The sequence below is a fragment of the Rhamphochromis sp. 'chilingali' genome (genome assembly GCF_963969265.1).
Source record: "Rhamphochromis sp. 'chilingali' genome assembly, chromosome: 6".
In the NCBI taxonomy this organism is placed as follows: Eukaryota; Metazoa; Chordata; class Actinopteri; order Cichliformes; family Cichlidae; genus Rhamphochromis; species Rhamphochromis sp. 'chilingali'.
This window is the reverse complement of record NC_137933.1, coordinates 13,877,006-13,889,000: the sequence shown is the minus strand read 5'-3', so window position 1 is coordinate 13,889,000 and position 11,995 is coordinate 13,877,006. Positions and strand designations below refer to the sequence as shown.

Sequence of the window (11,995 nt, the reverse complement as noted above, 5' to 3'; positions counted from 1 at the left end):
TAGACAAGAGCAGGCTACGAGGACCGTGAAGGGACAAAAGTGGCGTGGCTAAAAACAAATGAGGAAAAAAGCGAATTTTTACTCTTTACTGTTTTATAGTAACAATGCTTCTCTAATAATGATTTTAATGCTGCTACCACAATCTCAACTTCTACTGCTACCACTAACAACAACAACAACAACAACATTATTATTGTTGTTGTAGTTATAATAATAATAATAATAATAATAATAATAATAATAATAAATCCAAGTCCTGCTTAATAATAAAACCTATGCGGAAAACTATATATACAAAATCCCACTTTAAATATCGTATAATCACTGTGGTTGAATTTTTTTTCTATTACTTTTAATAGATCAAAGCTATTTCTTGTTAAAATTTTAAACTGTGGTTGTGGTGCTAACTGCTAAACGTTAGGGAGAAACAGACCAACTGTGTGGGGTGATGGAGCATATCTTCAACCTAAACCTGAGGCTGGGGAGAGTTCCACAGCTCTGGAAAACCCTTCTGTGTTGTACCAGTGCCAAAGACTCTACGTCCGAAGGCTCTGACATCCCACCTGATGCAGACCCTGGAGCGGCTGGTCCTAGCTCAGCTTCGGCCTCTGGTGAGCTCATCACTGGACCCACTTCAGTTTGCCTACCAACCTGGCATTGGAGTGGATGATGCTGTCACTCACCTTCCACATCGTTCCGTCTCTCAGCTGGAGACTGCTGGGAGCATTGTGAGAATCATGTTCTTTGATTTCTCCAGCGCCTTCAACACCATTCTTCCCACAGTTCTGAAGGAGAGCTGGAGTACACAGTGGACCATCACCTCACGTCATGGATACTGGGTCTACCTCACCGACCGACCACACTACATGAGAACTCAGAGCTGTGTGTCACACAGGGTTGTCTCCAGTACAGGGGCCCCACAGGGAATGTTTTTGGCTCCGTTACTCTTCACCATCTACACTGCAGACTTCTCCCACAACTCCCAGTGCTTCCTTCAGAAGTTCTCTGATGACTCTGCAGTATTCGGCCTCATCACTGATGGGGATGACAGGGAGTACAAAGAACTGACCCAAGACTCTGTGGACTGGTGCCAGCAGAACTACCTCCAGATCAACACTAGAAAAACCAAGGAGCTGGTGGTAGACTTCTGCAGGCACAAACATCCTCCACTGCAACCACTGAACATCCAAGGTATGGACATTGAGGCTGTGGATAGCTACAGGTACCTTGTTGTTGAACAATAAACTGGCCAGACTCATAATTCAGATGCAGGCTGTACCTGCTGTGGAGGCTCAGGTCTTTTGGAGTGAAGGGCCCACTCCTGAAGACCTTTTATGACTCTGTGGTGGCCTCAGCCATCTTTTACAGTGTGGTCCGCTGAGGCAGCAGCATCTCTGTTGGGGACAGGAAGAGACTGAACAGGGTGATCCGGAGGGCCAGCTCTGTTCTAGGATGCTCTCTGGACAGAGTGGAGGTGCTGAGTGACAGGAGAATGGTGGCTAAGCTGTCATTTCTGTTGGACAACATCTCCCACCCCATGCAGGAGACCCTGACAGCACTGTGGCATTTTAAACCATGACATTAAATTCTAGAGGAAAAAAAATCATATTACCCTATAAAAGAAATTATATCCTTACCCCATAAAAAACAAATACAATACTTGAATAGCAAAACTATTCTAAACATCGTTTCTGCTTTAAATGTATTTATTCATTTATTTATTTATTTAGTGCGACTTCTAGAAATGGCCAGCAGATGGAACCCCGTGTCCATGGTTCGCAACTCACTTTCAACTACAGGAAGGAGGTTTGGCACTCTAAGAATCCAAATTAGTTGGAGAATTCAGGAACAGCTAGGCTGGTGGAAGAATAACTTCCAAAGAGAAAAATAAAACATTTTGGGGAAAGTTCATCCAACTAGTTGTGTTTTTTGTTTTGTGGTTGTTGTTTTTTTTGGGGTTTTTTTTAGCTAATTTGACACTCACTTGCCACTTTATTGGTATAATATCTGTTCAACTGCTCATTAATGTAATATCTAATCACCAAAACATAGGGCAGCAACTCGGTAAAAACAACTTGCTGAAATTCAAACTGCGTATCAGTATGATGAAAAAAGAGTGAACCTGGCATGACTATTGGTGCTGGTCAGAGTATTTCAGAAACTGCTGATCTAATGGGATTGACAAAGAATGGCCTGAAAAAGAGAAAATATCCAATGAGCAGCAGTTCTCCGGACAAAAATGCAGCCACTAGTTATAGCCAAGGTATGCAGAAGAGCATCTGTGGACACACAACATGTCGAACCTTGAAGCAGATGTGCTACAGCAGCAGAAGACCGCACAGAGTGCCACAGGAAACCAAGGCTGTAATTCATATGGACTCACTAACTGAACAACAGGAGAGTGGAAACGAGTCTGATCTCAAGAGTCTATTTCTGCTGCAATGGATGAACCAATCTGTGTGACACCATCACATCAACATGAACCAAAATCCCAGAGAAATCAGCACCTTGTTGAATCTGTGCCATGAAGAATTAAAGAGGCTCTGAAAGTAAGAGGGTCCAACCCAGTGCTGCTGAAATGTATGTAATAAAGTGGCTGTTGAGAGAATGTGATGTTTTTTAATAAAAAAAAAAAAAACAATCAAAAAAAGTTTTTGTCCCGATGATCATTTAAATTAAAGCTAATTTATACAGTTGTTCATAAGTTATCCAGTTTAGTACCCTGTGTTTGAAGACAGCTGATGAGACTTGCTTTTCAGTCAGATCTTTATTTGTCACCTTTATCTGTCATATACATATCTCAAGACAAAATCATATACGTTTGTCAGCAAAGCAAAAACCAACAATAATCCTGAATCCAACTTCAACACACATGTTTTGACTTAACATAAGCTCCACAGCATCTGATACTCCTCTTTCACTGTAACAGCAAAAAAAGAGATAAAAGTTACTGTAGTATAATGTCACAGCCTTTGTATCCTGCAGCGACAGGTAACGTAAACCCGTTTGTCCCACAAAACCGAGCCCTTCGTGAGGCAACAGCAAAACTATAATAAACTTCACAGGGCTCTATATATAAAACACTGCTTGATCACAGACAGACTAAACAATGCAAGCTACATTTAGAAACTCTGTTCTTGAAATGCTAAAAAGAGGGAAACACATGCAAACTGCAGATATACTACAGATTAATACAGATTAATACAAAGGCTAGTATTTGGCTTTTGAGCGCAAGTGATAAAATATCATTTAAAAAAAATAAAATAGGTAAAGTAACTTCTTTAGATAACTTTGTATAGAAGTGCATAGAGTGATACTGGACTGTAAAATGAATACATGTCAGTACATTAAGGCCTTTGGTTGTAAGATTTACAGCCTCTGCTTCACCTAAGCAGACAATGAAGCCACACAGGTTGACGGGATGAACAAGATAAAAGAAACAACTGACAGCCATGTAATGAGGTGTGGCTGCTCAGGCCCATCTTCTGACTGTGTCAGATGAATCTGTGGGTGTTTGAACCGCTTGTCCACCCGTTACATGCTGTGGATCATTAGAGAGTTTAGAGTAAACACACAAGTTCAGCAACCATCGACTTGTTTCAGCTTATAATGTAGTAGTATAGTGGCAACTAGAGAAAAGGTGTGTGTGTATGTTTCTGTATAATTACTTGGTAACTCTGACTGATCCTCGCTTTCTGACCAGCTTATTCAAACACGACTCCCTGCTTCTTCATGGTCAGTGGAGCGAAGTGGAATACATTACATTAACAATATTCACGGCATTCAAGGTTTGAAGCCCAAATTCAACATTTCACACAAACATGTCAGCTTTTTGTCCTTCATCCTCACAATCACATCCAACGAGCGGGAGAGACTAAAGGTAAAGGTAACAACGATGATGTCAGGTCTAAGGTTAGTCTGAGTTTTACACTTAAAATTAGTCTAAAACACATTCAGTAAGGTTTTGGCAATAGTAACAGACAGTACAGTCAGAATACTTATATAATGAAAACACTTTAAATAACTGCAGCACTGAGATGCTGGCAGCTGTACCAGTGCTGAGAAATATATAGACCAGGGTGTGTGTGTGTGTGTGTGCAGCTGTAGACCACATATCTATCAGGCACTTAAACTCACAATTTCTACATTTGTAACCAAAATGTAACAAGATAAGAGTTAAACTGCACTCTCGCTGATTTGGTTTAAGGCTCATACACAATTTCCGAATTCAGTCAGCGGTCAGCTATTGGCAGGCACGCCGAGCCAGCCGCTGGAGATTTTGCTGGGCGTCTGGCACCTCCGGCTCTGGACTGACTGAGCGAGCATGCTGAATGGACAAGAGCTGATGGAGAGCTGAGGCTGGTCAGCTAAACAGCAAAGTGAAGTGAGCAAACTTGCTTTGCTAAAAGAAAATATAGTTATTATTTCCTGATCTATGTGTGAGTGCTGCTGCTGGTTAAACACAGCAGGCTAGGTTCAGATGAAAGAAGGAAATAAAAATGCCACCGTCTCAATGCAGTGTATTATAAACCACAGGGAGCAACTCACCAAGCATCATCTTAGCACTAGTGGTTTAATTCCACAGCCACAGAGCTATGTAAATGACAGACTGGAGTCATTTATGACTGCTTTTTTTTAATATAATGACTCTATTTGTGTTCATCCCAGTTTATTTATTTCTTAATCTATGACATATCTTGTAAAATGCCCTAATATAATTAATTATGGGTTTCAATCCCTGCTATGTAAAAAAGGGGTTTGGCTTAGGCTTTGCCTCAAGGCTTCTACAGCAGTAAATCGGGCTGCTGTAGGTGTGTTTGCCATGGTTCACTGCAAAACACCACAAGTGGAAATTCACAATAAAACCCACCCCAGCAGTGTTATATATAATAACTTTCTATCAGCTGTGCCACACCAATAATTACTAATTCGTGGCTTATTAATAGGAAACCTTGAAAATAAGCCCACTCGGTTACCTGATGGTTACAGAGGAATGCCTAACAGAGGGAGGGACTGTGTAATATGTCAGGTGATCCGTGCTGTGTTAGTGTGTGGATTTTAGCCTCCTCAGTGTTTGATGAGGCCCTGCATCATCTCCAGCGGCAGCGGGAAAATGATGCTGGAGTTCTTCTCGGCAGCGATGGTGTTGAGGGTCTGCAGGTAGCGCAGCTGCAGGGCGGACGGAGACTCTGCGATCACCAGGGAGGCCTCCTTGAGCGCCCGCGACGCGTTCATCTCCCCCTCGGCGGCGATCACCTTGGCTCTGGCCTCGCGACTCGCCTCTGCCTCAGCCGCCATGGCTCTCTGGAGCTGGAGGGGCAGCTTCACATCTTTGATCTCCACCCTCTCCACCTTGATTCCCCAGTCATCCGTGGCGTCATCCAGTGACGACTGCATGCTGTGCGCGATCTCCTCGCGGTCGGACAGGATCTCGGCCAGGTTCTTGGTGCCCAGCACGTTCCTCAGGGTGGTCTGGGCCAGCAGGCGCGTGGCTGCATCCGCGTTAGTGATGTTGGCCACAGCCAGGGTGGCATTCTGGACGCGATAGTAGACCACGCCATCAACGCTCACTGTCACCGAGTCTTTGGTCAGAACCTCTTGAGGTGGGATGTCGAAGGTGATGGTGCGCATGTCCACGTTAATGAAGCTGTCGGTGCACGGCACGATGAAGAACAAACCCGGTCCTTTGGCTCCACCACGCAAAATGCGCCCCAGGCGGAAGATAATGGCCCTCTCGTACTCCTTCACGATCTTGATGCACATCCAGATAGATAAGGGCAGGGTGAGCAGCACGAGGAGGAGGGAGAGGCCGACCAGCAGCCAGCCGCAAAACCCGATGTCCGAGTCAGTATTCTCCAAAGTTACCTGACGCTCGCGTCTCCTGGCTTCTTTCAGGGCGGTGTCCTCGTTGTCGCCAGCCATTGTCTGGGCCCAAAATCTGAACTAACTGTTAAGCTGAGGTAAAGATGGCAGTAGTTTACTGGAGCAGCTGCTGCGCACTCCTGAAAAAACACAAACAGAAAAAAACTACACAACGATTACGCAAAGACGCGGGAGACGGAAATGGAGCTGATGATGCCATAATCGTGCGCCGGATGTGTTGCTATTCCCCACACAAGCCGTGAGTGCTGATGTGTTTCAAGAGTCTGGACGGGTTTAATGCAGTAACGAGCAGAGCGGCAGCGGCGGCTCGGAGGTCGATGTCCAAGAAGACGGCAGCGGAGGAGAGCAGCAGCAGCACCGGTCCGGAGAGCGAATGGCGGTGAGGCACACACACATGCGGCAGAGCTGAGTAGTTCACTTCCACATTTCCTCAATGCTGTACCGCAGCTGATGCACCGACTCAGCTGCAGAGAGCATCAGAAGCCTGCGGTTTGTTCTGCGATGGCGTGAAAACAAACTCAACACAAGAATCTAATTTCTGTCACTTTCTCACGTTTGATCTCTCCCACCCCGGCTTCGTTCACGCGTGCTGCTATGCAGTACTGGTGGAAGGGATCGATCCATGTATCGGGAGTGTCGATACCGACGCTGGTATTGGACACTAGCGCGGATACTTTGTTTCTATCCGATTCAGTTCAGCTGTGTTAAATTATTATCATAATTATGGGGGGAAATTAAAGAGAAATACCTCAAATATACACTATGAAAAAATGTCTGAACCTTTTCGTTTTGAGTCCCATGTCTGTTTTATTTTATTTACACCTTATGGCCACATTGATACCACAGAAGCTGCCCTGTCCCTGAAGCCCAAAGTGCTTTAAAGACAGGCACATTTACACTCCAGGTCCCCAAAATACATGAAAAGCTGAAAGGTGTGTTTTGTTGTGTTAACTCATTTTACTAAGTAAAAATCACAGTGATTTGGTGGTCACTAAAATGTGTTCAGAATATGCAAATTGATGATGATTCATGTCATAAATCATGACACACCGCTCTCCCCTACATAAGCTGCCTGTACAGGTTAAAAGAATTGGTATCGGCAGTATGGGAGAAGCGTTTCATACAGACAGGCACCAGCCAGCCAAAAGGTTTGAACGCAGGACCTTCTTGCTGACGCACTGCCCTGCATCAGACAGATACTGAAGGTAGATGAGTTTAAATACCTGGAGTCAGTCATACAAGACAACGGAGAGAGGTGAAGAAGAGAGTAGAGCAGGTGGAGATGAGTGTCAGGGATGATCTGTGGCTGAAGAATAGCAGGAGGTAGAGGTGTCTGAGATGGAGATGCTAAGAGTTTCATTGGGAGTGACCAGGATGGGCAAGATTAGAAATGAGTACATCAGAGTTACAGCACAGGTCGAGCAGTTCGGAGACAAAGTTAGAGAAGCAAGGCTGAGATGGTTCGGACATGTATAGAGGATATATTTAATAAAGGATGCTGAAGATGGAGCTGCCGGGCAGGAGGAAAAGAGCAGGAGCACAGAGAAGGTTCATGGATGTAGTGAAGGAGGACGCACAGAGTGTTGGTGTGATAAAGGGGGATGCTAGGGATAGGGTGAGATGGAGGCAGATGAAGAAGAAGAAGGTATTTAAACATCTTTTGATTCGGGCCTGTATTTTTGCAGAGGGAACAATAAACAGAGCAAAGGCAAACTTTTAATGTAATCACATAAAAATGTGCATTAAAATCATATTTTACATTGAAGACAAAATTGATCTTGACAAAGACGTTTACATTTATCTGCTAAAACCTTCACACTTCATTCATTACTGATACTGTACCCCTACACTGATATTTAGTTATTGTGCATCATGTCAGATATCATCAGTTGAAAACATAATGAAAAGGTTTCATGTGAGTGGAAGCTTTAATCTGTGTTCCTTCTGTAGGACGCACTTTTTTAACCTAATTTTGTTTTTGTTTTTATATCATAGTAACGTCGTATTTAATGGACTGAAGAAGTGAATTAACGTTCTGAGTGTATGCTCATGCATTTGTAAATCGTACAACCAGTAGCGGTCTTAGATATGGGCGACATGGGGAGTTGCCCAGGGCGGCATCGTGGTAGGGTCAGCATCATGGCATCCGCAAAAAAACAAGTTGCACATACCCATGCTGCCCCGACATCATAACAGCGCATTTTGGGGATTGCAAAGGCACTGAACGGTTTTCTATCGCCCCTTTGCGAGGAGTAAAGGCGCCCTTTTTGAATAATTAAACGGCGTTTTTTTTAATGCTATTTCTTAACCAGAGGTGTTCGAAAACTCACAATACTTGGCTGGCCTCTGGCTGGTTGGAAAAGCGTGAAAAATGTGCTTTAAAGTGTTTACATTAATTTTGGGGAAAATGAAGTGTAGTCCAAAATTTGGACTGTTCATATAACGATATATATCGGATGACGATATAAAAACGTCTATCGTTTCATTTTACGCTATCGTTTATTTCGTGGTGTCGCAAAATAAACTGTTTACGGCAATATCTTTTCATTATTTTGATGGTCACTGTAGTGGCTATATTAATTTCTTAAAGTTTTCTCTTTCTCTTATATTTTATATAGCAACACTACGGATGGACAAGCGCCTGTTTTTATGCGTTGTTGTTAGCAACAACGACGGTAAAACCATCGCATGTCCGCTTGTTTATTTCCACATAAACCTTTCACAATAAAGCTCAAGATCCTGTTGAGACCTTTCAAAATAAACGGAATCACGTGAAAAAGTATGCAGAGTATTGACGGATGAGAAGCAAAAAAAGAGTCGTCAGGTGCTAAAAAATAAACCTTAGACTCAAACGTTAGAACAGGCTTTTCCCTGCAGCACGCCGTGTAATAAATACAAAGAAAACGGCGAACGTTACAACCTGTCTAAAAGTGTCTAAAATGTCTAAAAATGTGTAGTTTCATGCATCGGTTAAAACACTCTACTCCAGGTAAGCGACGCCTAGCTGGAGACAATTCACCTACCCGAGAGTCACAGAATTTACAGAAAATATTACATTTTTTCGTTATTGGGACGATAGATGTTTTATATTGGGATATGAGATTTTGGTCATATCGCACAGCCCTAGTCCATATGCTTTATGTCCAAATGTAAGTGGGGCCAGTGGAACAACCACTGTGTTACTGTCTTGTGGTGCTTTATCATCACTGGAGAGAAGCTCGAGTCCAGAGGTGACATCTTCGCTAAGATTACCTGCTCATTTTAAGACATTGTTCCCTACCTAGTTGTAGATCTAATAACTCTGAAGACGTACACACATTGGTGCTTTAGATGAGTTGAGTTCTTCTATTTCAGATATTTATGGTAGAAGCTGATAGATCCAGCCAAACACCATACAGTAAGAAAGAAGTATCTGAAAGCTTTTGCGCCTGCCTTAATTAAAATGCTTGGATACGTATGGTAACGCTGTCATTGCCCTCTGTGTTTTGCCCATCAGCCCAAAGGTAAAGTTGGCACGAAGGGAAAGAAGCAGATCTACGAGGAGAATGAAGCCACTCTGAAGTTCTACACGAGAGTCATCCTCGGAGCGAATGTAAGAGGCCCTGTGTTGTTTTTGGATGTTTTCAGTCATGTTTTCAGGCCTTTACAGGGTCTCCAGGGTGAGAAATTGATTCGTAGGGGATCAAAGTGTGTTCACACTTCATTTTCTGAGGCTTTGACTATTTGGGACACTCAGATCTAATATCAGTTTAAGTCCTGACTGTAGGATTTGGGTGTTTATATATTGATTTAGGTGCATTTTTTATTTTAAAAAATGTAATTCATAATTTGTTTGAAATAGTGATCGCAGGTCTCTTGTGCTCCTCTGCAGGCGATATACGCCGCTGTAAATTTCTTGGTTTTCTACAGTTCGTCCACATTTTGGACATGGGTGAGTTTATTTAAAGACCATAATTTAAACTGTGAATGTCCGCAGATAGGATTGAATGTTTCTGGCTTTAAAACTCTTCTACGACTCCTCTGGCAGTTGCTGCTCGTGTTCGCGTTGGCGGTGTACGTCGGGAGTTACCGCTCCATGGCAGCCATGGCCAAGCCGGCGTTTGCTGACGACGGAAGTCTCCTGGACGGAGGGATAGACCTAAACATGGAGCAGGGAATGGCAGAGTAAGTCATCCCTCCAAGATGTCTCACACCGTCCAGTGAGGTGTGTGAGGCATTTCCAGCTTTTGTTGAAGTGCGGTGGTATATCTGTCCTACTTGTGCATTGTGGAAACTAAACAGAGTTTTTGGTGTTTTTCCACTTAACAACATGCATGAGCTCTCACAGCATTTTTTGTCTTTGAAAAAAAAAAAAATGACACAATTAATATACTGCTCAACAAATGAAAGGAGGCTCATCGTCGCCCCTCTAGTGCACCTGTTGATAATTTCATAAAGACCAAAGCAGCTGAAACCGATTAACATCCTGACCAGATCAATATCCCACAACTTTAACTGACTTGATGCTATAGTCTGATTAAAAAGTGCTCCTTCATCTTTTTGAGCGCTTTATAAAAGTAGTTCAATTTCAAGCAAAGGCTTCACCAGATTTAGATTTGGCTGCTGTCCCGTACAACGCCGTGTTCTCCAGACATCAATAGAGAATCTCTAGTGGTGATGGACCTCTAAATTGTCCATCACAAATCATCAACCTCTGTGTCTGCCCGACCTGACTTTTTTGTGAGGAGGAACCTCATTGCGGATGAAAACATAGGAAGAGTCCAGTGTGCAGGCCTGAAGGTGGCGCCTGAGGTCAGGAGTGTTGCCAGTAACACGCTTGTACTTTAAAAAACCCCAAAAGACATTCATGTGGTTGTACTCCATGTCGAGACTCCAAGATGAGACTGTGAATGTGGCTTTACTGTAACGCCTCGAGGAGCCCGAGGTGAAACATTTGCTGGAAACCACCTGAACCGTGGCACGTGTGCAAAGGTCCAGGCGGCCTGATGAGAGCTCTGTGTCCTTTGCTGTGGTCACATGTTCTTTTTCAGTGATGATTAATTCTGGTTTTAGACACCTGAAGGACGTGATCCTGCTCACAGCCATAGTGCAAGTGCTCAGCACCATCTCCTCTTACTTCTGGTATCTCTGGCTGCTGGTAAGAGCTTTTGTAGTCCCGACTTCTTTTCATTTTGTTTTCCACACACGTCATAATTTAAGTTTGTCCTGTGTGTGTGTGCCAGGCCCCGGCCCGTGCCCTCTACTTGCTGTGGGTAAACTTCCTGGGTCCCTGGTTTATGGCAGAAAGCCCGTCGGCGCCGGAGGAGGTGAACGAGAAGAAGCAGAGAAGACAAGAGCGCAGGCAGATGAGACGATTCTGATGCTGCAGAGCAGGCGAAGCAGTATTTTTATACGCAGAATCTAATCTAGAAGATGGCGAGGAATTCATAAGTTATTCAGGAAGAAATTTAGTTATTAAATTAAACTCAATCCAGATCTGATCTTGTGGAATCTCGTTTTCCGTGTTTGCTTTCTTTCTGCTCTCCTGTGATTGAGTTTTCTCCCGAAGTTATGAAACAAATTATTCCTTATTTAGATAATATTACAGCCCAAATGTAATTTGTCCCCAGGCAGAGATTAGGGGTTTTGCTGTTGCACAATGCTGCTGCGCTGTCCCATGCAGGTTTGAGTTACAGTGAGTCAGATTTCAGTTCCACAGCAAGATGAGTCCAAATTTCTTTGAATCTGTCAGTGCCGCTTTTATTGTGGTGCACGGTTTGTTTTATTTTTCAAAAACTGTGAGCATTCATCGGAGAATCAAGAGACGTTTATGAGTTATTGCTGTCGTCAAATCAACTGAATGCCAGTGAGTTTTAATAAGAAAATTGAAACAATTTTGCAATAAACAAAAGAAATCTTCCTTCAGTGTCTCGAGTTTAAAATTTTATTTATTTGCAGACGTAATGTTTGGCTTAAACGCGACTAAAGGATTGAGAGATGATTATCAGTTTCCTTACGAGACTAAAATTTGGTTTTGGTGTAAATAAACCTGACAGGTGTTTCATGGGTTTAAAATGTAACTCTCAGAGAAATGTCGGATTTTAAAATCAATCCAAGAAGAAGAAAAATGTCA

General features: G+C 43.2%; 2 protein-coding genes across 2 annotated transcripts; one reads left to right on the top strand and one right to left on the bottom strand.

Annotated features, from left to right (window-relative positions):
• Window positions 1-3,653: 3,653 nt before the first annotated feature.
• On the bottom strand, window positions 3,654-6,069 carry LOC308398043 (stomatin-like). Its single transcript, XM_080884426.1, has one exon. The coding sequence runs from the start codon at window positions 5,920-5,922 to the stop codon at window positions 5,068-5,070; it is 855 nt and encodes a 284-aa protein (XP_080740552.1). The 5' UTR covers window positions 5,923-6,069; the 3' UTR covers window positions 3,654-5,067.
• A 36-nt stretch (window positions 6,070-6,105) lies between these two features.
• On the top strand, window positions 6,106-11,782 carry tmem208 (transmembrane protein 208). The gene is made up of 6 exons (XM_080884427.1): window positions 6,106-6,262; window positions 9,380-9,475; window positions 9,755-9,814; window positions 9,911-10,047; window positions 10,936-11,020; window positions 11,106-11,782. The coding sequence occupies exons 1-6, from the start codon at window positions 6,257-6,259 to the stop codon at window positions 11,241-11,243; spliced, it is 522 nt and encodes a 173-aa protein (XP_080740553.1). The 5' UTR covers window positions 6,106-6,256; the 3' UTR covers window positions 11,244-11,782.
• The last annotated feature ends 213 nt before the right edge of the window (window positions 11,783-11,995 follow it).